The 24499-nt window shown below is 45.1% G+C and overlaps 1 protein-coding gene across 2 annotated transcripts in view; it reads left to right on the forward strand.

The window, feature by feature from the left end:
• The window catches only part of ME3 (malic enzyme 3), a 200944-nt gene that overhangs the window by 96470 nt on the left and 79975 nt on the right, over nt 1-24499 (forward strand). For both annotated transcript variants that reach the window (XM_050941335.1, XM_050941326.1), the window contains exons 2-3: nt 9379-9512; nt 11873-12022. In XM_050941335.1, the coding sequence (XP_050797292.1) occupies nt 9382-9512; nt 11873-12022 (281 nt within the window). In that variant the 5' untranslated portion in view covers nt 9379-9381. The remainder of the gene's footprint in view (nt 1-9378; nt 9513-11872; nt 12023-24499) is intronic.

Genomic DNA, 24499 nt, shown 5'->3' on the forward strand with positions numbered 1-24499 from the left:
AATACACTGAGAAACTGTATCTTCTGACATAGAATTGATCCGTCATCTGACAGAGTAATTTGATGTCGATATTTTTGTCAGGACCTTGGCCTTCTCCTCTCCAAACACTTCCTTAGTTATTTCAATAGCACGTGGCATTATCAAAATCTCAGCAATCGCATGTGATTTTTTTGTTCAAGCAATTTTCTGCACCACTATGTCGTATGACCTTAAAAGCTTTTTATCTGCAGTAGTTGTGAATTTCATTACTGCTTTAGTACCAAACATTTCCTTGGCCTTTTGCTCAAAAAATGAATGGTGCTTATCCTTATAGATGTCATGTTTTGTAATTAAGTGCCTCTGTAATTTGGAGGGTTTCAGACATTTATTGGACAATACTTGTGCACAAATTACACATTGCGGCTGAGGTATATCTCTAATTCCGGAACAAATAAAACCGAAATTCAAATAGCTGTCTCTGTATTATCTAAATTTTGCGAAGTTAATAGCAGCTTTATGTTTCTTACTCACATCACCTTCTTGATGTTCTTCAACCATTCTGGTGGTTGAACTTGCTGAAGGAAGTTCGCTATCATCGCTCTGTGGATTTTGTTGCTCTGAAAGCTGATGGTCGCATTAAAAATGTATCCATATCTGATATTTATTGTTTGCACTTACAAATGGTTTCCTGTGCTGTGGAACTTGTCCTGCTCCTGTTGCAATAGTTCCTTTATGACCAGTAAAGGGAGCTAGCTAACTTGCAAGGCTGGCATCAGACTCACTGGGCCAAGGGCAGAAACCAAGGAATGAGCCCTCGCAGGCAAAGTCTCTAGGGGCAGAGCCAGAGCTGGGCCAGAAGTCCTTGAGGCTGACCAGCAAGCTGGGTGGCTCCCACCCCAGCGGCTGACCTGGAAGTCTGAGTCTCCACCTTCCATGCAGAAAGCTGGGGCTTGCGCTTCAGCCCTGCTGGGGGGCAGGGCTCCAGCCCACAGGGCACAGGGTCAGCCCCCAGCTAGCTTCAGCACTGTCAGTGGGTCTCAGAGATTCAGCCCTGGCTCCCAGCTTTAGCCCTGCGGGGGCACCCGGCCAATGGGTTTCAACCACAGCTCCCAGCTTCAGCCTGCGGCACTGCGGCTTCAGCCCCACAGCAGCACCGGTACTCAGGGCTTCAGCCCATGGCTCCCAGCAGCTGCCCTACCTTAGCACTAGGGCTCGAGGATTTAGTGTGGGGCTCAGGGTTGCAACCCTGCAGCTCCCAGCTGCAGCCTCACCACAGCAACTGGGCTCAGGGCTTCAGCTCTGTGGCTGTTGCCTGGAGGGGTATGTTGGGGCTCTAGGCTTCAGCCATGGGGACCCCAGTGACCCCCTGAAAGGGCTTGCTGCCCCCCAGGGAGCCACAGACCCCTGGTTGAGAACCACTGCTTTAAATGGGGGGAGAGAGAGCTCAGTGGCTTGAGCGTTGGCCTGCTAAATCTAGGGTTGTGATTTCAATCCTTGAGGGGGCCATTTAGGGAACTGGGGTAAAAATCTGGGGGTTGGCTCTGCTTTGAGCAGGGGGTTGGACTAGATGATCTCCTAAGGTCCCTTCCAACCCTGATATTCTATGATGCTGACAATGAGCAGAGCATCCTTGTGCCATAGAAGGAGCAGAACATCAAATGCCCCTCTCATACTACTAAGGGCCATGGAAGACTGCATGCTGCTGCATTGCCTCTTATCTGATTGGTTACAGTGCAGATTTGCACAGTCATAGATGATTTTACACATTCTCCACATGCACATTATGATCACTATTCCTTATTTGTAGAGCCCTAGTGTTTAGCTGCGCATTTTGGACTGAACTTAGGCCAAAGCGCTTGCTTTGTAGATACACTACTGGAGGGGGCAGGGAACAACACAGGCCCTGTGAATTAGTCAAACGGGATGGTGATCGGGGGCATCTCTGTGGGGTAATCTATAGCTATTTGCACCTTTGACTACATCTTAGAGTGTTGGTGATTAAATAACGTAGAGAAAACAGTATTTAGGGTTACTTTCATTAGTATCTTAGTTTTACTTAAAAAATGTTAGGGAATTTCCCATTTAAGATAAGATGGGGCAAGCAGGGTCTAGAGTCTTAAAACTTCCCATTTCTGTGGCACCTCTTGCCTGACGATGTCAAAGTGCTTTATATATATACTAATGATGTCCCTCAATGGGCTGTGAAGGATGCAAGTATGACCCCATTTTACAGCTGTGGAAACTGAGGGACAGAGACTGTGTCTTGCACAAGATCTTACAGCAGTGAATAGAGAGCACTACAGTGTACTGGAGATGTTGTCAGAAAAGGGTGTCTCCCCATGTCCATGCTTTCCCTTGAATTTAGGGTCCTTTGCAGTTGTAGTTCACACTGATGTGGGAATGATCACGGTAGGGGAAATCCTGATCCCATTAAAATCAGCAACAAAACTATCATTGACTTCAGTGGGGCCAGGATTTCACACACACCCCATCCCTGATTGTATTGCAAGGCTGCCTTTTTGTTCTGTTTGTACAGTGCGCAGCACCATGGGATCCTGGTCCAGGACTGGGGCTCCCAAGCATCTCAGTGATACAAATAATTAATAAAGCTATGGCTCCATGGCATGAGCAGTGACTTACAGTAGACTCCATGTATGCTCTCCAAGTGCATAAGACTACAATTGGTCACCATTACATCAAACTCAAAATGCTTCAAACGGGCAAGCCTAGAAGAGGCAGAATCACTGTTGTAGTGAATTAAGTGTGTGCTGTAAACATGAAGACTTTTGTCCTCCAAAAACTAAAGTGCTGATCCTGTGCTAATAGTAATTAGATAACTCCTCTATCTAGCTAACTAGCTAGCTAGCTTTCCAATTGTGTCTAGGATCTCTGAATGAAGTTATTACTCTCAATAGTTCTGAATCCCTATAACATGCAAGTATGATCTGCTGTCTGTATAACACAGGCATTTACCAGACAAGCTAAAATAATGACTTTTTAAACTGTACTCTTTCCATTCAAAATTTCAGGATCAAATTTATATCTTGATCTTGCCTTGATTTTTGTGCTGATACAAGTTTGATTGTTTGAACTGAACATGAGGGGCTGTTTTTCATACTTACATTTTAAATTTGCATTCCTCAATAGGTAGAGTTCTTCTTGTCCAGGGGGAGTGTGTGCTGTACTTGGAATCAGCATGACTTTATAAGATCATAAAGACTTCTGTACTGTAACTGAGAAATGTTCCATCTAGTTAGAGGAGCTCTTACAATGGCTGTTGCCTGATGTTTCAAAAGAAGACAGGATGCAGTTAAGCACTGGAATAGGCTTCCAAGAAAGGTTGTGGAATCCCCATCATTGGAGGTTTTAAAGACCAAGTTGTACAAACACGTGTCAGGAATGGTCATTCTTGGTTTACTTGGTCCAGCCTTAGCACAGTTCCTGGACTATATGACTTCTTAAGGTCTCCCCCAGCACTACATTTCTGTGATTCTATTATTTTATGCATAGCATAATGTATCTACTTATGAAGTATTATACCGAGGATGTGGGGGAGCTCCATCTCCTGCCCCCCTCCCTCAGCTGGTGATCAACGTATGCTCTAGAACAGTGGTCCCCAACGCGGTGCCCACAGGCACAATGGCACCCGCATACTGGCCGGCGGACAAGCATCTGCTGAAATGCTGCCGAAAAGCGGCATCATCAAGAGGCATCGTCACTGAAATGCCACTGATTTTTGGCAGCAATGCCTCTTGTTGACACTGCTTCAGCGGCATTTCGGCAGATGCTTGTCCACCGGACATGGTCCTCGGTGGCTCGTCTTCTGGTGCCCGCCACCCGGAAAAGGTTGGGGACCACTGCTCTAGAAGACTCTCAAACATTATAGCGTTTATCCTAGCAAATGGAACTGGAGATGTTGTGGTATTTCAAGAAAGTTGGTTATCCACAAACTAACTCCACAGAAGGTTTGGGGTAGTGTAATAATGTGTGTAACAGAGCCCGTTACTGGCTGAGCTTGGAACTGTTTCGCCAGAGGCTTTGGTGAGCCTAGGAACCAGAGAGTCACCAGTTCATGTTTCAATATGTTTGGGGTTGGGTTTTTTCTTTCTTTCTGAATTGAGTGACTTCCCAATGCAGGATTCAGAGGTCTTATGTGGAGAATATTTCCCTGAGATCTAGCTGTGCACATAGCTGATATATAAAAGCTGACAGTCTCATTACTGCTTGCCTGACCCTTGCCTACCTTTTCCTTCTGATTGTTCTATGACAGGATGCAGCACATGGTTGTATTAGGATGTTAAGCCCTTTAGGGCTGGGATTGTCTCTTATTCCGTATATACAGCGCCCAGCCCAGTGGGGTTCCAATCCTGATTGGAGCCTCTTTGTTACTGTAATACAAATAATAATGTGTCAGGTCTTTTCTATCATCTTCCAGGTTCTACCCCAGCGTGCCTGTGAGGCTCAGCTTACCCATTCTGTAAAATGGGTACAGTATTACTTCTCTAACTCACTGCGGTATACAGGGTTCTTACTGAACTGGTGTTTCTAAAGCCCTCTGAGAATCTCCTATGGAAAAACAACTATGGGCCTGAATTAATATCAGTGAAACCAATGAAAGTGTTTCCATGGATTTGAATAGTAATTGGATCCGCCTCTATGAGTGTTGTTTTTATTTCTCAGGGTTTTTTTTCAGAAGAAACAGAAAATGAATCAGGCCAACATTTGAGCTTTTTAAGAACCAATTACGATAATTTATTACCTGACAGTCACCTTGAAAAAACCATCTATCAAAACATCTCAATATCCCCTTCTAATACACTAGTAAGGGTATTTTTAAATATATATACAGCTGGAAGATCCTTTATAAAAGCATTCAGTCGGATTAGTAATGATTTCTTTATGGAGTTTTGCCTAGACCTGTTCTGAAAATCTGTTTGCCTGGATATTAAAGGGAGTCAAAACTCTTATAATTGCTAACATATGGATCTGTTTGTGTTTTGTGAAGAAAAATTGGTGCCTTGGGGCCTGGCAACCGATGGGAAATAGTAATGAGCCCTCTGCTAATTGTCATGTATAACCCTATCACTGGGGTCTGCAGGGATAATGTGAGGATTTGGGATCTTTACAACAAAATTGTTCATATGGTTCCATAAATAAAACCTTGTAAACACTTTGGTTCTGAATTAACACATGGAAAAAAATGTGAAATAAACAAACTTTCCAATAATATCATGGAATATCAGTACTTCACCCTTTGTTCCCCTCTCTGTTTGTCACTCTTTCATTGTTTCGCATCTAATGTTAGGGATTGCCTGATCATGGAAATGCTTACTGTGTTGAGTTTGCAGGATCGAGCCCTTAGCCTGAAATCACTTTGGGACAGGGACCTTCTCTTAATTTATAGGCCCAAGTCTGTGCTCATACATCAACATAAATGAGGAGTAACTGCACTGAAGTCTTTGGAGTTGCACAGCTGTGAAACGGGTGTAAATGAGAGCAGTCTTTGGTCCTGTGGTTGTAGCCCAACCAAATAAATCAAACTTGCACAAAGCAATAAATATTATTACAGCCCCATTGGCAGTTAATACACTTGATGCCATAATTAGATCAATGGACCTTACTCTAGTTAAATCCCCAGACTCTGATATTTGTACTAAAGGTCTTTACAAAGCAAATGAAAAGTTGAGCTGCTTAATGATCATTTTTAAAAATTCCTAGTTTCCGTGGGAGAGGAAGGGCTACTGTCCGACTGGATTAGAAACAACAACTCTTGCACCAGTTTGTAAAAAAAGGATGACCTGGAGCGTGGGATTTGAACGCAGAGAGAGAAACTGTTAAAAGGGAATTTGTAAATCATGGTCAACAAAAGGTTTGCACAACAGTGGGAATGTGTAATGGGAAATTCTTCTGGGGTTTCAGAGGAGATCTCAAAACATGCTGAGTAAAGCTGCCTGAAAATCCAGAAGCAACAAGTACTGTCTTTTTTTGTTTTTTTTTTTAGTTTTTTTACTAAAAAATCAAAATGGCAATATTCCATAAGATATAAGAAAAAAGAGGGCACCCATCCCCATGTCCTTCATGCTCCTTCAATCCATGTTATACAAATAATATATCATGGGCAGCAGGTAATATATGCCAGGTGAGGCTAAACCTCCCCTAAGTCAAGCCCTGGCCCTGCCCATGCTCCGCCCTTTCACCCAAGCCGATGGGAGCTCAGCTGCTGCTGGAGGCCAGTGGCCCACACTGGGGACAGCCGGAGGCCCAGTGCTGTGGCTGCGCTGCAGGTGGCCCGACACTCGGGGTGGCTGGTGGCAGTTCAGCTGGGGCTTCTCCAGCCATGGAGAGGGGGTGCTTGGGGCTCCAGTGGATGGGGGGACAGTAGGGGCAGGGCTCAGGCAGGGCCGTGGGGCTCATGTGCCACTCATGCAATATATATTTAAAAAATACAATTCCTATAAGGCAAGGGAGGGCTTGTGCAAGCCCCTCTGTGCCACTAAAGCTTTGCCATAGAGCTGTGCGGGGAAAGGACTGAGGAGTGATGGGAGCTGTGCAAGATGTGATCGCCATCCCTCCCCTTTCCCATGCATGACAGAGTGGTACTCTGCACCCACCTTGAATTGGATGGTGCAGAGGGGGTCAGAGGAGGGGACCCCTTATGGAAAATGCTATTGACCATAGCAGAAAACAATAACCTTTGGATTTATTATTTGAATTTAATAGAGATTTATTATTATTATTATTTAATTATTGCATGTATATACTAACACCTAGGTACCCCAGTCATGGACCAGGACCCATTGTGTCCTGTTTGCAGTCGGGAGCTCTGAAAGGAGGTGTGCAAGCAGAGTCTGCTAAGCAGGCAGACAGCCTAGAGTAAGGAGGGGTGACATGCCTCTCTGTTTTGGGGAGCAACCTGCTTTGTCTCTTTCTGTTTTGAGGTTCTTATGTGTTATCATTCTGGAGTCTAAAAATAAAGTTATGTTTCATGGAAAACTTCCAGCAAGAGCATTTTTATGTTTTTATCTAACGTCTCTGCATGCCCTCAACATAACACTTGGCTCCCTATAAGATCAGACTCCAACAGCCTGATCCAGCTCCTGTTAAAGGCAGTAGGAGTGTTCCATTAATTTTAGTAGTAGTAGGATCGGACCCTGTAGCTTTGCGGTAACTGACATTTTGTATCTTCCTTGCCCAGTCTTGGAAAATGGGGAATGGGATTCAGTTGCAAAGAAGCTGCTATCTACTGGTTAAATGCCCTCTCAAATAAGAGAGGGTGTGAACATGGACTCACAGACTAAGTCAGAAGGACCATCATGATCATCTAAACATCTGAGGCTTAACTAGAGCTAGAATCTTCATCCATACCCTCCCACAAGAAGTTTCCTTGTAATGTTATGCTGTGCTAGTGGTTGGATTTTCTCATTTGTTTTTTGTTTTACTTTTCATGAAGTGATAGCCATCCACTACAAAGATTCATTTTCCATATGTTTTTTAAAATGATCAGAATGCTTGTTGATTGGTTTTAGCTCTTTTAGGAAATAGCTAGCCACATTACTTACCAATGATAGCAACACAAGAAAAATGACCCATGCGATATGGCTTTTAGGCAAAACTCTTGTATTAATTCAGTGCATAGAACCGTTTTACCAAGAAGTTCTTTGCACAGGCTTACTATTAGGCCAGGGATCAGCAACCTTTGGCATGCGGCCCATTAGGGAAATCTGCTGACAGGTCGGGACAGTTTGTTTACCTGCCTCATCCGCAGGTTCGGCCAATCGTAGCTCCCGCTGGCTCATTGTTCCAGGCCAATGGGGGCTGCAGGAAGCAATGCAGGCCAAGGGATGTGCTGGCCACCGCTTCCCGCAGCCCACATTGTCCTGGAATGGTGAACCACGGCCAGTGGGAGCTGTGATTAGCCAAACCTCTGGACGCTGCAGGTAAACAAACGTCCCAGCCCGCCAGAGGATTTCCCTGACGGGCCACGGGCCAAAGGTTGCCGATCCCCGTTTTAGGTCTTCTGATAATCTTACTGGAGCAATGCTCCCAGAGGACCGGCAGCCTGGGTTTTATTCCAAGCTTTGCCATAGACTCCTCCTTGTGTGACTGAGGCCTTACCTACATTGCAAACTTTTACTCCTGTTACTATAGTTAAAGCAGCAAAAAAACAAAACAAATGAAAAAACTCCAAACAAGCAAGCCCTAGTGTAGATGCAACTATTCTAGTATAAAAGTTCCTATACCAGTATAGCATATTCTAGTTCAGTGAAGCAAAATAAGCTATACTGGTATAAAGCACATTATATGGGTATAATTGTGTCTACCCTAGGGTTTTTACTGGCATAACTATATTGATTTAAAAATATCACACTCCTATCAGACATAGCTATGCCAGTAACTATACCCAGTTCTCTTCTAAAGGAGCAGCAACCACTGGATTTCTTTGTTTCTAGGTTTGTCCCTTTCCCTGTGGGGATGAAATCAGCTGCTTTGCTCCCTAACCTTAGTAAGTCCCTCCAAGTTGATCATTCTGTTTGGGTACGTGGGTTTCTCAATCCTTGCTTTAATGCTTAACTTTTCTGCTGGCCTCTTTACTCCTCTGTATTTGTAGGAAATAGATGGCTTGAACTTGTGGTTATCTCTTTCTTTGATATCCACGGTAGCTAAACTTTGACATTTGTAGTAGTTGTGAGCCTTTTCCCTGCTGTGCCACAATATTTTCAGTGTAAAGCCCAGAACTGACTTAGAGGTGATGTCCAGTGTTGATTTTATTCTCTATTATTTCAGAAGCCTTGCAGGTGTGGAGACTAAATGTCAAAAGTACAAAGGAGAAAAATACACTTTTCTTCCTGTTTTAGTTGGGCAATATCAGGCACGCTTCTTGGGGAAATATTTTTTGGAATGCTCTCAGAAAAGCTTCGTCTCTTTCCATTATTTTATAATGCATTTTTTGCATATCCATCTGGAGTTCACTACTGTATAAACAGAGGTCAGAGATGCTATTAGAACAGAGAAATGGTCTGTCCAGTCCCATGTCCTAACTTCAACTCTGTTCGACGTTAGCTCCTTCAGAGGAGTGTGCCAGACACACACGATTGTGGAAGAGCTCACCTCAGGTCCTCCCATATTAAAGTTTCTATTTTTATTTCTATATCAGTGTCTACTTCTTTTTATTTTCAGTTGTACTAACCTATTTATTTGCCATAATAAATGCATGTAGAATTACAGTTTCGTTGATGTTTAGCATTTAATGTAGGACACCTTTTGCAAGTTCCTTGGATGATATTTTTTTACCAAGACAGGCTCCTCTGCAGATTATTCTGAAGAGGGGTCATTGTGGCTGGTAAGAGCAGACTATGAGATAGTCCGTTATTTAAATATGCCTTCACCTTTCCTTCCTAGGGGATGGCCTTTACCCTTGAAGAGAGGCTACAGCTTGGAATTCACGGTCTGCTTCCTCCATGCTTCTTGAGCCAAGATGTTCAAGTTCTCCGTGTCATGAAAAGCTATGAGACCAAATCCAGTGATCTAGACAAGTATGTTGAAAAAGTCTTCTCCGTTTTCAATTTTTGGCTGGGACCGTGGTCTTTACAACCCGCACGGAGATGTGAGGATCCCCGGTTTTAAGCCTTACACCCTCAGAGCTCTTCTTCAGAATCACTGTTCTCCCAGCGAAGGATACACTATTAACTAACAGTTTGCCAGTTGTGTCTGGTCTAGCCTGCTCATTGTCTCCTCTGTTCACTCCAGTTGTCTCCCAAGGTAGATATGACATTACACACAACATGATCACTAACATAGTGGGTTCACTTAACTTTATCTATCAGCATGTTCAGTAAAATGCCTGATGGAAGAACAAAAAGAACTTGCCAGAAGATAAGAGAAATTTAAAAATCCTACATTTGCTTCTCCTCCTGTTCCTAACCCACCATCACTTTCTGTATTGCTCATAAATAAGATTAAGTATCAGAGGGGTAGGCTAAGTATCAGAGGGGTAGCCGTGTTAGTCTGGATCTGTAAAAAGCAACAAAGAGTCCTGTGGCACCTTATAGACTAACAGACATATTGGAGCATAAGCTTCCATGGGTCTGTACAGTCTGCTTCCCCATATCCACAGAGCCAGTTAACTCATCATAGAAGGCAATCAGGCTGAAATTTGACAAATTTGCCTTCTGTGGCTGAAATTTGACAAATTCATTCTCAGCCTAGAAATCATTTTCAGGAAAGAAGAGAGTATAGGGGAGATGTTTTGACATAGCTCAAGCACATCAGCGAATCCTACATCCTACAAAAAATATATGTGACCATCTAAGACTGTGTCATGATGCATATGAACAGGTGGGCAAAGTTAAGGTTTCAGAGACTCATAGACTCATAGACTCATAGGTCAGAAGGGACCAATCTGATCATCTAGTCTGACCTCCTGCACAAGGCAGGCCACAGAACCCCACCCATCCAATTTTATAACAACCCCTATCCCAGGACCGAGTTATTGAAATCCTCAAAAATGGTTTGAAGACCTCAAGCTGCAGAGACACCACCAGCAAGCGACCCGTGCCCCACGCTGCAGGGGAAGGCGAAAAACCTCCAGGGCACCTGCCAATCCGCCCTGGAGGAAAATTCCTTCCCGACCCCAAATATGGCGATCAGCTAAACCCTGAGCATGTGGGCAAGAGTCACCAGCTAGCACCCAAGAAGGAATTCTCCGCAGCAACTCAGTACCCATCGCATGCAACATCTCCCCGCAGACCATTGAGCAGACCTGTCTGGTGGTAATTCAAGATCAATTGCCCAAATTAACGATCCTATCATAACATCCCCTCCATATACTTATCAAGCTTTGTCTTAAAGCCAGGAAAGTCTTTTGCCCCTACTACTTCCCTCGGAAGGCTATTCCAGAACTTCACTCCCCTAATGGTCAGAAACCTTCGTCTAATTTCAAGTCTAAACTTCCTAATATCCAGTTTATACCCATTCGTCCTCGTGGCTACATTAGTACTAAACTTAAATAATTCCTCTCCCTCCCTAACATTAACCCCCTTGATATATTTATATAGGGCGAGCATATCCCCCCTCAGCCTTCTTTTGGCCAGGCTAAACAAGCCAAGCTCTTTGAGTCTCCTTTCATAAGGCAGTTTTTCCATTCCTCGGATCATCCTCGTAGCCCGTCTCTGAACCTGTTCCAGTTTGAATTCATCCTTCTTGAACATGGGACTTACTTTTTTATTACCTCATTTTAAAAATTATTATTATTTTAGTGCTTCTTTTTTTTGGTATGGCATTTAACTATCCTCCTTCATTTTTAACACTAATATCTTCCCAGGCTTTTTCTAAGGTGATAGGTTCATTGGGATATGTAAGGTTTGAAGGCTGATGTGTGTTGAAGACTGCGGGTGGATGGGCAGGAATTTTATTGGGGGTAGGTTGGAGAATTTTAGGAATATGAATCTATTGCAGTTTGCATATGTGTAGTCCTTAAAATATGTATAGCACGCAGACCACTTGATACATTTAAATGAGATATAGATTAATTCTGGCACTGGCCTTCATAACCATGCCTTCAGCATAGTTCTTCTGATCCTCCTCATTAGTGATGTTTGTGCTGCAAATCCCGAAGATCCTGAGGATACTGTAGTTTCTGATTTTCAGAGGTACTGAGCATGCACCTCTCCTGTCGAAGGTGATGGGGCTATGGATGCTGAGTACCTCTGGAACCTCAGGCTTGAGCTGCCCATTGAAAGACTGGTACTTGGCCCTTGTGGGAGTGTCCTGCGTTCTTAACAAGTGAGACATTACGAATCTAGATTCCATTAGCTTCTTCAGTCATGCACGGCATTGGTGGAATTGTCCACACCCGGGTTCTTTGATGTGTGTATCTATTTTTTTTTCGTTTTAGATACATTATTCTTATGACACTGCAAGACAGAAATGAGAAGCTTTTCTACAGAGTGCTAACCTCTGACATTGAGAGATTCATGCCCATAGTTTATACTCCCACAGTCGGCCTGGCCTGTCAGCAGTATGGTCTAGCTTTCAGAAGGCCCCGGTGAGTAGACTGACTATTTTTTCCCTTCTTTAATTGGATACCAATTTTCCTTTGTATCGAGCACCCATATTTCTGTGGGTGGCCCAGCAAAAATAAAATTTGATTCTTGATCAAAAGATGGGATGTCAAACAGCTTGTGCTGTTGTGCTTTTAATGACAAGCTGGGTAGCCGGGAGTAACTCTGCTGTCTTCCTATAAACTCTGAACAGAGGGTGGTTTTGTTCTGAAACAGTACTGTACAGTCTGTGTAACTTAGCCACAAATGTCACTCTGAAGCCACATCCTTCCCCTCCCTGCCCTCCTTTCTCTCCTCTGCATTGAAGTTCTTTTGACAGCATGGCCCTTTGAGGAATATTTGGGTTTTAAATACCTGTTAGTGACTCAGAGAACCTGTGTCGTTTCATATGCCCTGCAATGGATTGCACAGCAAAGTGCATTTTTAGGGAGAAATATTCTGCATGATTCCTTGTAATAATATAGTTTTAAAAAATATATAATTTTGATTAGCTAATGCTCTAATTATAGTTGTTAGCTATGAGGGTTTTAGTGCTTTCCTGAAAGTTCAATAGTGAAGATTCAGTTTTCCTTTAAATGTCTCATTTTTCCATCCTTCAAATTCATCACTAGGCTAAAAACATAGGCTTTACTATAAAGACATGTATTACAAGAATATCTGCATCTAATAAAGGAGTGGAATAATATTAATACTTAATATATCACTTTCTATTTACACTGTCATTGTACTCCTAGTGATGGTGGGTGAGGAGTATGACCCCTATATAAGGAGTGGGGAAACTGAGGCAGGCATTATATGACTGGCCCAAGGTCACTGTGGGCATGTCTGTATTGCATCTGGGAGTGATTCTCCTAGCCTGGATCTGCAGACTTGTGCTAGCAGGGTTTGTACTATTGCTCTGAAAATAACTGTACAGACAGTGCAACATAGGCTGGCGCTCAGGCTCTGAAGCCTGTGGGGAGCCTCAACATCAAAGCAAGATCTGCAGGGCTATTTGTAAGGTGCAAACACAAGCCCCGCTACCACAGGTCTGTGGCCCCTAGCTGGGAGGTTCACTCTCGGACATGGGGTAGACATATCCAGAAGGTACTGTAGGAGGAAGGCCTTGAGTAAGTGAGGCCTGAAGACCATTTCCAGAAAACATTTGTATTTATGATGCATGCAGAAATGTAAAGCCACCCTTCTCCCTTAAGCAGATTACCCGGCCGCTGCTCTGCGTGTGAGAAAGCAGGTTGAATGGGATCGCTATTCCCCCTGCCTCCATTGCACAGAGGTGAGAGCATGGGTGGCACATGATGGAGGCGTGGAGAGGCTAAGCCTCACCAAACCTTGTGTCGCCGGGGGCAGAGGGGCAGTGGTGGGGCCTCAGTCAGAAGAGGCAGGGCAGAGGGCTAACCTCCCCAAGGAGAAACTTCACCCACCACCCATGGGTGGAGGGAGACTTAAGTTCCCTCCTGACCCCCAAGCTTACTGGCCAGCTGGGCTGAGTCAGTGTGCAGTGAAGGTGACATCATCTCTGCTGCCCATCTTAGCTAACAGATTGCTTCCCCATCCCCACCCCTCTGCCCTGAAGCACAAAGGAACAAGAGAAAGACCTGTAGTGTGCTGCCCCTTACACATGACAAGACGTAAAGTCTCAGGCCTGGTCTACCCTTAAAAATTAGATGGACTTAGTCACCTTGCTCACGGCTGTGGAAAATGTTATGCCCTGAGTATAGTGGTTAGGTCGATCTTACCTCTGGTATAGATGCAGCTAGGTCGACGGAAGAATTGTTCCTACCACCTCTCAGTGAGGTGGATTAACTGCATCTAGAGAAAAAAACCTTCCATCAATGTAGGAAGCATCTACTCTATGATGCTACAGCTGATGTGCTGCTGTAATGTAGGCAGATCCTCAATCTGGTCCTAAGGCAGGACCCCTGAGGGGAGTCACGAGGTTATTATGTGAGGGGTCATGAGCTATGAACCTCCATCCCAAACCCTGCTTTTCCTCCAACATTTATAATAGTGTTAAATATATAAAAAAGTGTTTTTAATTTATAAGTGGGGGGTCTCACTCAGTGACTTGCTATGTGAAAGGGATCACCAGTACAAAAATTTGAGAACCCCTGTCCTAAGGGATTAGGGAAAAGAACCTAAAGTTGTCCCTCCCCCTGGATATCTCCATCTGTGAGCACTCTGAGACAAGGACTGTTGCACTATTCACAGCACATTGTTGGCTTTTCACCAACTAAGGTTAGAACCAGGAGCTCCTGACCTCCAGTCCCATGGTCACACTGCTAGATCACACTGCCTCCCCCTTTGAGTAGCTTGATTTAAAGTCTACACAACAAACACTGAGATTAAACCATGTCTTTGGCTTGTCCTCAGTTCTGTTCCCAATCCTCTTGTTATCTCAGGGAAAGCAGCAATGTCTTTCCTCACACAGGACTTTGTGCAGTTGTTGCTGTTGGAGGAATTCCCTTCCTATAACTCATTTTAAAAAAACCTACATTATTTTGCCACTGTGGTAAGAGCATCTGCTCTAATGCACTGGTGTCCCATTGCAAAGAGTCTCTGTTGTTGAACTTAGGCAAGGAACTGTTATGGATTCCAGCCTGTGGCTTCTGCAGAAAAGAGCAAACCATAATGCCTTGATTGCAGTTGATTTCTTATTTTACGGAGGATTCTGTTTCTCTGCTGATATACTGTGAACTGCAGTCTAATTTCAGTTTTTACTTTGATAAAGGTTTTTTTCCCAAGTCATATGTACAAATAGTCATTCTTCCAAATAGAAAAATTCCTATTTTATTATTTACAGTGATGAGATTCACATGAGAAACATTCATTTTTTGGTGTTCTTCTTATTCAGATCTGATTATAATTGTGTGGTAGTAAAAATTACTTTTTTCTGTGGAGGAACTTGTGGAGCAAAGCGGTTGGATTGAGGGAGTATTTGGCTCAATGCAGCATGCTGATACTTCTCAGTTGAAATCACTGGGAGCGGGACCCTCAAAATTTGATGGGAGCAGGGGAATTAAGGTTTAACTCTCGAAAAGAATTTGGCCTTCTACCACTTACAGTACTATTATGCTGAACTGTGCAAGCAAACTGAAATGGTATCTTTGAGAAGAATGAGACTTTCCAGGATCACGGGCAAGTTTTAGTCTTACCTAGTCTCCTAGATACTGTTGTCATGGTTACAGGACTAGGTGCTCTTCTGTCCTTTTTCTGGTCTTTCTGACTGCTCCCCCTCAAGTGTAATCTATCCTGGGGTGGAAGTTTGCAGTTCTCCCACTTCTAGATCAGGCCTGGGCTACAGATACCTCGTGTATCAACTGTGCTTACCCAGCAGATTTAACTGGGTTTAGACACCTGTGGTCCTTCCCTGCACAAATATGTGGCCAGTGATGAAGATAGTGACCAGGCAGACATATTAACCCCAAATATTGTTCATTTAGCAGTAGAACCAAGACTTTTGGAGAAAAAAGATTTTAAAGCACAAAGTATGTGCATGTCTATCACACCTACAGTCTTTCCATCCTCTGCTGGCACCTACATAAGAACATAAGAACGGCCATACTGGGTCAGACCAAAGGTCCATCTAGCCCAGTATCCTGTCTTCTGACAGTGGCCAATGCCAGGTGTCCCAGAGGGAATGAACAGAGCAGGTAATCATCAAGTGATCCATGCCCTGTCGTCCATTTCCAGCTTCTGGAAAACAGTCTAGGGACACCATCCCTGCCCATCCTGGCTAATAGCCATTGATGGACCTATCCTCCATGAATTTATCTAGGGTTTTTTTTAAGTCTGTTATAGTCTTCGCCTTCACAACATCCTCTGGCAAAGCGTTCCACAGATTGACTGTGCATTGTGTGAAGAAATATTTCCTTTTGTTTGTTTTAAACCTGCTGCCTATTAACTTAGGCAGGCTTAACTTCTTCAGACATTCCCAGAGTAGTCCTGTCCAAGACTGGTTCCCCTGAACAACTACTGCCTCTCTTGGGAAAGGGAATCTTCCCAGGATTTGTTGTTGTTGTTCTGTGTTCTCAGGTTTCTGCCTCTCTTGGTCAAAACTAATACTGTAGGATAGCTGGAGAAAAGGCAAAATCATCAAAACTTGTCCCTCAATAACTCTTAAAGTGTTTGCTGAGAAGTGGCTATCTTGAATCATTATTTTCCTTCCTGTCTGTTTTCGCAGATAGCCCTCTATTGAGATAACCCATACCCGCATAGTCACACAGTAAATAACCCAAGAACCAGGCCAACATACAGGATTCATAAATTATTACAGGGCAGCTCCAAATCTATCACAGCTATGGTAATGACCACTTCAGAAATCTACCTACCTGGAAAAAACAAACCACGTTATAGCCCTGTTACAAAACTATGTGGCCACCCTGGTCATTACAGGGTGGTAATTTGGTTCTGTAACAGGGTTTTTACATGGCAGGGTGTAAGACAGTCATGATTCTCTCCCCATCTGTCAAGGAGGGAGACCACACCCCCTCACTGTGATGCTCCTAGAGCGCCTCTGTTCAGGGGGAATTAGTCAATAGGCCCTAGCCTTCAGTCCAGGCTGGGTGTCAATTGGGTCTGGTAGCCCTGACACTCAGCCAGCGCGGGGGCAGCACACAGTTAATGGGTCTAGCCCAGAGTCAGGCTAGGTGGTGGCAAATCTATAGCCCAGAGCCTTCAATCAGGATGAGGCTGTACTCAAGTAATGGCTCTAGCTTGCAGTCAGGCAGCTCAGGGCGGGGCAGCAGTCAAGTAAGGGGGCTCTGGCCTGCTGTCAGTCTAGGGGGAGATTATCTCTCTGATGGGATAGCCTAGCTTGGATGGGCGCCAGACCAATGCAGGCCTCTTGGCCTAAAGTTCAGGAGGCTGCCACCCCTGGCAGTGGGGTAGCAGGGGGGACGCAGGCCCACCCACTCCACTGCATCCCACCGAGTGCCCTAATAGGGGCGGAGTGGTCCACAACTGGGTCAGTGGTGAAATCCGGCTACAACACACTGACCGGCTTGTAGTCAGTCACACACCTGAACCCTATTTGGCTTCCCTGGGCTCCTTCCTATATTCCCAGTCCAGAGGTACCTAATTTCACTAGGGTAAATGGCAAGTGGCAGCCACAAAATCTCCTCAGCACTCTTGGTGTCTGGCAGCTCCAGTAGTTCCTCCAGGTCTCTGGCACTGTAGCTGCCTCTGTCAGCTCCAAGCTCCAGCAGTGATGGGAGGTTGTCCTGCTCCTCTAACAGCTCTTCACCAACTGAGCTGGAGGGCCTGCCTTTTATAGTTCCACTTCCTGTCCTGCCCCTCTGCTTCCGGCAGGGTGGCCGCGGGTATCCCGGTTCTGCCCCTAGGTGACGGTTGCAGTTCTCTCCCTCTCTGTCCGGGACAGAGACCACACCTCCTCGCTACACAGGGTCACATTAGGGTGACCAGATAGCAAGAGTGAAAAATTGGGATGGGAGTGAGGTAATAGTTGCTTATATAAGACGAAGTCGCTAATATCGGGACGATCCCAATAATATTGGGATATCTGGTCACCCTAGGGTGGAGAGTCGGGCTGAAAGGGGATGTAGAGGGGATTACTATCCAGCTCAGCCCTCCAATGCCCCAACCAATTTTGAGCCACGGCACCCAACCCCAGAACCCATGCAGACAAGAGAGCCAGAAGCAAGGTGTATGCTTGGCTGATGACTTTGTGCCTCCCCTCCCACCCACTCCTAAAACTATGTTGTATTTGGAATGTTCTTACTGTTGCACTTTGAGTTCTGTTTGCACTGTTGCATTCATTAAAAGGATTATGTATAGTTGGTTATTTTGCAGACTTGTTAGTTAAATGTATTTCCAAATACAAAAAGTTATTTTTCCAGAGGTTTCATTAAAACTTTAAAAACCATTCACCGTACATCCATTATGAGTCATCATTGCAATTAACATAGAAAATCCTTTAAAAAAGGATGAAATAATGCATGAGTTTTGCAAAAGCACACAGAGAATGCTAAACTTAAACCACACACGCACAATACTCCAGTGTTTGCAATGTCTGTATCCCAATGCAACCCCCACAGGCTAACATGTTCAGCCATGAGATTCAAAATACGAACAATAGACATCCTTTATAGCATTCCCTCATCTGTTTGTGTTTCTCTATGGGGCGCCTTGCTGGTTGCTCCAACCTCCGGGCAAGTCTTCACACTTCAGCCTCCCACCCGTGCTCTCACAAATATTACACAAAACACAACACACAACTGATTGGAATACACCTCTTCCCCGATATAACATGACCCAATATAACATGAATTTGGCTATAATGCGGTAAAGCAGCACTCCGGGGGGAGGAGGGCAGGGCTGCGTACTCCAGTGGATCAAAGCAAGTGTGATATAACGCGGTTTCACCTATAACGCAGTAAGATTTTTTGGCTCCCGAGGACAGCGTTATATCAGATTAGAGGTGTATTATTTTTCTGCCGCTTCAAAGCAATTCCATAAACAGTGCCATCTGCGTTTCAAACAGTCAAATGCACAGTCCACAACCATTCTGCAACCACAGAGGCAATAGTTAATATGTTCCTTCCTTCTATCCAAGTGGCCTGAGTATGGCTTCATTAGCCAGGACATTCTGGGATCTGCCGGGTCTCCCAAAATAACCAGACCAACCTCCACCCCATTAATATCTACAGTGAGTCTAGGGGCAAACAATCCTTTCTCCATTAATTTAGATACTACTGAGTTCCAGAAGATCCTAGCGTTGTGGACCCTTCCAGACCACTCTGCATTAATTTATGTCTGTAAACTTGCTGTGGTGGTCCACCAGTCATCCTTGCAGCACCATGGAGAAACTCTGCGCCCTGACGGAGGGCAGGGAGAAGGGGAGACAATGATAGTTTTCACCATTGGTATAGGGGCAACATCATTCATCAGTTGCCATGGTGCCCGCCGGTGTCATGGTGCCCACTGGGGCATTTATGTGCGCCCGCCTAGTGCCCAGCAGGGGAAAGAAGCCGCAGCCCTGCGGTTGCCGGGGACAGAGAACTCCAGGGCCATGGGCGCCGGTGCTCTCTGTCCCCAGCAGGCGCGGGGCTGCGGCTTCTTCCAGCCATGCGCCAGCCAGGGACAGAGAACTCCAGGGCTGCAGGCGCCGGTGCTCTCTGTCCCCAACAGGCACGGGGCCCGCCTAGTGCCCAGCAGGGGAGAGATACCAGGGCACCCCGTCTGCTGGGGACAGAGTACTCCAGGGTTGCAAGCTGTGCAGCTTCTCTCAGGCTTCTCCCTGCACTGCCCAGAACTGCCACCAAATACCCAAACCAAAACAAAAAAAACTGCTCCGCCTCTGCAGAATGGTCCGAATGCTGCCCCATAGCATGTGCTGACACAGGCACCTGCTTGCTCCACTGGTGCCTGGAGCCAGCCCTGTCTGTGAGTATTCGTCCTGCACTGATACAGCTGTTTTCTTGTGCTTTTAAATTTATTATTTTTTTAACATTTTACTCCAACATGAGTGGTTCAAATAAGAGACAACGTACGTATTATTTCAACCCAGAGTGGGAAGAATATTAAATATGATATTTTTCATATTATTTAATGTACAAATGCAAAATAAGCCTTGAAAAATTGTTGGCGCCTGCCACACTCTTCTGAAAACATGAATGTGCTATTGACCACAAAAAGGTTGGGGACCACTGCCCTATACAGTTTCGGAACCCCATGCATGCAAGGCTATCAATAATCTTCTGAGCATTACCTCAGCTTCATGGCCCAGTTAGACAGCGCCTTATCAATGGCATAGCAGATCTGCTTATGAATGGCCCCCACAATTGATCTCCCCATGCCAAATTGGCTGGCTACAGACCAGCAGCGTTCTGTGGGGGTGAGGACTCTGGCTGGGGTGGGGCCAAGGATGAGAGGTTTGGGGTACAGGCAGGGGCTTGGGGCTGGGGATGAGGAGTTTGGGATGCAGGAAGGGGTGAAGGGTCCCGGCGGCACTTACCGCAGCTCCCAGGAAGTGGCCATGAGGTCTCTGCGGCCCTTCGATGCCTGGGCAGCCAGGGAGGCCACACATGCTGCCCTTGCACCCACAGGCACCACCCTCACAGCTCCTATTGGTTGCAGTTACCAGCCAATGGGAGCTGCAGACCCGGCACTCGGGCAGAGGAAATGCATGGAGCTTCCCTGCATCCAGGGTTGCAAGGATCTAGCAGCCGCCTTCGGGAGCCGCACAGAGCCAAGGCAGGTAGGAAGCCTGCCTTAGCCCCAGGCCCCTGCTGCACCACTGGCCGGAATTTTAATGGAGCTCCCATGGTCCGTTTTAGACCAGGTGTTCCGGTCAAAAACCAGACAACTGGCAACCCTACTCCCATACCGTGAATTACCTAACATGCATCCAAGAGCTGTGTACACACACCCTGGGTACCCCAAAGCAGGAAGCTGGGTTAACCAGGAGGGAGACAGGGAAAGGAAGAGTCAGCATCCTTTCTCCCCCACATTGTAATTTAAACTCATAGGGTCGTTTTCAAGGCAACTCAATATCTTCAAGAGTTTTTCTAGCTAAGGGAAATCTATGCTGTGTCTTAGGTTCAGGAATCTTCCACATGCTCCCTCAAAGCCAAGCAGGCCTAAGGGGATGGCCGGCACATAGTTTATAATGTAGTGCAACTATTTGTTTCATTAGGAAAAGGCTCTGTCCCCCTCTCTGCTTCTCTTCATCCTCCTCTCTTACCCGCTAGTCTCTCTGGAGCAGAATATGCACCCCATGACATCTGAGATCACAACTAACTGCCTAACATGGGGTGAAATCCCAGCCCCATCTAAGTCAATGACAAAACTCTTATTGACGAAGAAGGCCAGGATTTCACCCCAAATGTCAGAGTTGTTTTGAAATTAGGCCAGTGGAATTCCCTAAGCAGTTTCTCATTAGGTAGGCTCAAAGGAGGAGCATGAGGAGGTCAAGCGAGGGTTGATCAGGGATAGGGGGTACAAGAGAATGCATTTGCAGGCTAAGGAAAAGGTCCCAGCTGAGAAAGGAAGGTGGGTATGTATCAGGGTGGAAGAGGATGCAGTCAAGGAGGCAGGACAAGTGGGGTATGAGGTGTATAGTAGGAGAGATTTCTCTGTGACTGGAATAAAAGCAGGAGGGCTTTGAAGAGGGGAATAGGGAAGCCACAGAAGGAAGCAGAGCACTTGTCAGACAGCATCAGTTTTGTTAGTAAAGAATTTAGGCAGAGACAGGAAGGAGGAGAATTCGGAGGAAGGCTGATAGAGAAACGGAAAATAGAAAAGAGATGCCACGGGTTGAGGTGCAGGAGCCTTTCAGGAAGGAGAATCAGAGCTGTTAATTTAGCCCTGGTGTATGTTTGGGCATCTTGATATAAGGAGGAGTTACAGTGGGATAAGCACCAAGGAGGGGGAAGAAATATCTAGGTTGGTGCCTGGGCGTATATCAAGCAGTAATGGGATGAAAGTGAAAGGGAAAAGATATATGGATTATCATGAAAATCTTTCTATGGGTGAGATTTGTTAAGTGGTGGAACAGTCTCCCAAAGGAAGTGATGGGTGCATCAGGGTCTTGGGAGGCTTTTTTAAATAGACCAGGCAAAACATTAGAAAATTAAGTGTAGGGAGCGATTTTGTGCCAGCCAGGGGGCTAGTAGCTAGGCCCTGATAGGTCTTTTCCAGCTATAATTCTATGAGTGGGATGAACAGAGGGTCATTAATGCTGTATTTCCAAACATTTCATGTCTTATGCCTGATATGCAGAGCCCTGAAGATAAACTGCTAAGTGTAGGATACAGCAAGCCATGCACATCTTAGGCACGTGACTTTTGAAAATTTAGCCATTCATGTTTGTGTGCCTGATAAGAGCAATTTAAAATAGTGATAGAGACATTTTCATAAATGTATCCACTTAGCCAGGACAGAATGTGCCAGATTAGACTTCATTTAGCTGAAGGCAAATTGCCCTGATGCTGTACAAATATTTTTCTTTCCTTTTTTTGTTCTCTGTGTCACACTTTGTCCAAGTTCTTTGTTTATCCTTGGGGCTCCCTGCGGTGCATTTGAAAAGTGTAGGTGTGGGTCGCAATGGAGTTTTCTCAGCATGAGAAGGAAACGCAATCAGGCTAGGATTTAGTTTAACTTCTCCAGGCAAACTTGATCTCTTAACTTTTGCATGAGCCCGTAAAATGAAATAAAGGATGTGCTGACAGTTATAATAGATGAAGTCCAGTTATGATACTGCTGCTTAAGATAGGCCATAGGCAGCAGTGTGCCTCTCTTTGCAATGCTTAATGCTGGTAAACTGGTACCCTTTTCTCCTCTCTAATTCTCAGTGGCCTAGGCACTGCCAGGTGTCCATCATGCTGTGAGGGCTGGGATTGGGGGTCTCAATTGCAGAACAGGTTGAGGAATGAACTCAGCCTTCTATCCCGGAGGCTGAACCTGTGGCTCATTCTGCTCTTCACGCGCGGGCAGTGTCTAATGAGTCTAGGCTTGACCTGCACACTGATTGGATGGTGGATGGAATACCTCAGCATGTCTGGTCTTGCCAGAAGCATGGCTCTGATCTATCCACATCATAGAATAGACTAGCCACCGTCGGCCTAATTTTTCACAGGTCAGCACTGGTGAACCAGTGAGAGCTGTGGTTGCTCCAAATATGTAAAAATCAAGGCCGTAAATCTTCAGAATTGCGCAGATTTTAACCACACATTGACGTTAATAGGAGCTCTGGGGCTCAATCCTCATGCAATCCTCTAAAATGCAAGGGTCATTCCCAGGGTTATACTTAAAAATACAACGATTTCTGAAAATTAAGGCTGAATAAAGCCTTCAATTGAGTCTCGAAACCCAAGAGGGGCCTGTACTGTTGAATATCTTAATGTGAAGCATTCCATTGGGATTGGCAAAGGATACATGAGAACACTTGGCTTAAAGCCCTTCTGCTTAGCAGAGTCTGCCCATGAGAGTGATAGGCTCGAATAAGTGCAACTGATTGTGATCAGACACAGCCGTGTTGCTCATTACCTCTCCTTAATCAGAATTTAGAATGGAATTAGAGATGGGTTTAGAGCCTCCAGTCCACCTCCATGCTGCTTCACAAGTGCTCTGCGCGATGTTTGTCACCCTCAGCCCCTGCCGCTAACCCCTCCATTTCTGAAACAGGGAAAAGGCTCATTTCTTTATGTACTATATTAGGGTGATTTTAAAAAAAAACCTGATAATTATGTGGCAAACTATTCATTGGATCAAAAAGTTATGACAGAGGCCCCGGTCCTGCCATGGGTTCTCCCCTCCACAAAGTGGTGAATGGGGCTCCAGGGATGTGCAAGGAGTCTGCCCATGCCAAAGACGTTGCAGGATCCAGGTCTCCATCAGAAATACTTGTGCACTAATTAGTATTGAGAATCTGTTTTCATTTTAAATTGTCTTTACTTATTCATAAACAGTATTTTAAATGCTCTTTACTGCATATCTACTTTCAGTCCCTCAGGATCCTGGATGTTTAAACATGTGGGGCCTTTTATCGTGAACTTTTGAAACTGCATTTTCTGGGTCTGATATTAAATTCTAGTTTTCCCATCTGAACTATGTGATGACAGCTTTAGAAATGTTTACATGACTAGTGAAGGCAGCCCTGTTCCCTCTCCCACAAATGGATTATTTCAGGCTAAAGCTTATCATGTACAGACAGTAGGGTTTTGTCCTATAAGTCTCTGAACTGAATATATTAAGAATCACTCTTGCTTTGGATTGTGTTATTTGTTTTTCATTAGTACCCACACACTATTTCCCTGAATTATAAATAAATCTGACTATTGCCGAAAAGTCTTCCATCTACATGTAAACAAACTTCTAAAAATCACTGAGTTACCATGTTGATTTTGTCCAGTTTGCTGATTGATTATACAATATTTAGACAAATACGTGCATATTAAAACATAATGTCTCCAAAGACGATATCCCAGAGGCATGTTACAAACTCTAGCTTTCCAAAAAGGGCCAAACAGTTTTAAAGTTTATATCAGAGCATCTAATCCTGTTACCACAGTGATTACAAAAGAATAATCATAATAATAAGGGGTGTGGCTGACTGAGAAGGCTCTGGAGACCCAAGCTGCATAATGTGTCAGTTTCATGTTTGATTTTGGAAGCGTAAAGGCCCAGAGCCTTGGCTGTGCCAGCCCAAAATGGCCCCAAAGTCCCTGAAGGGGGATCTGCCAGACCCACAAAGCTAGGAAAAGGGATGAAGTGGTTCACCACTCTGCAATGGCCAGGCTAGGAGAGGTGGCTGGGGCATCGGGCCCCAGCTGCTGCATAGGTCCTTTGCAGCTGTTGGCAGCCAGCAATCTACCGTACTGAACCAGGCTTGGTGCACAGTCAGCCCAGAATCAGAGAAGCAAAAGATGCTTACAGCCACCTTTGTAGCCCATTTCTGAGCTCCATTGTGTAGTCCTCAGATGTAGCCAGGGATCTGGCCCATC

Source organism: Gopherus flavomarginatus, chromosome 1 (assembly GCF_025201925.1).
Source record: "Gopherus flavomarginatus isolate rGopFla2 chromosome 1, rGopFla2.mat.asm, whole genome shotgun sequence".
Lineage (NCBI taxonomy): Eukaryota > Metazoa > Chordata > Testudines > Testudinidae > Gopherus > Gopherus flavomarginatus.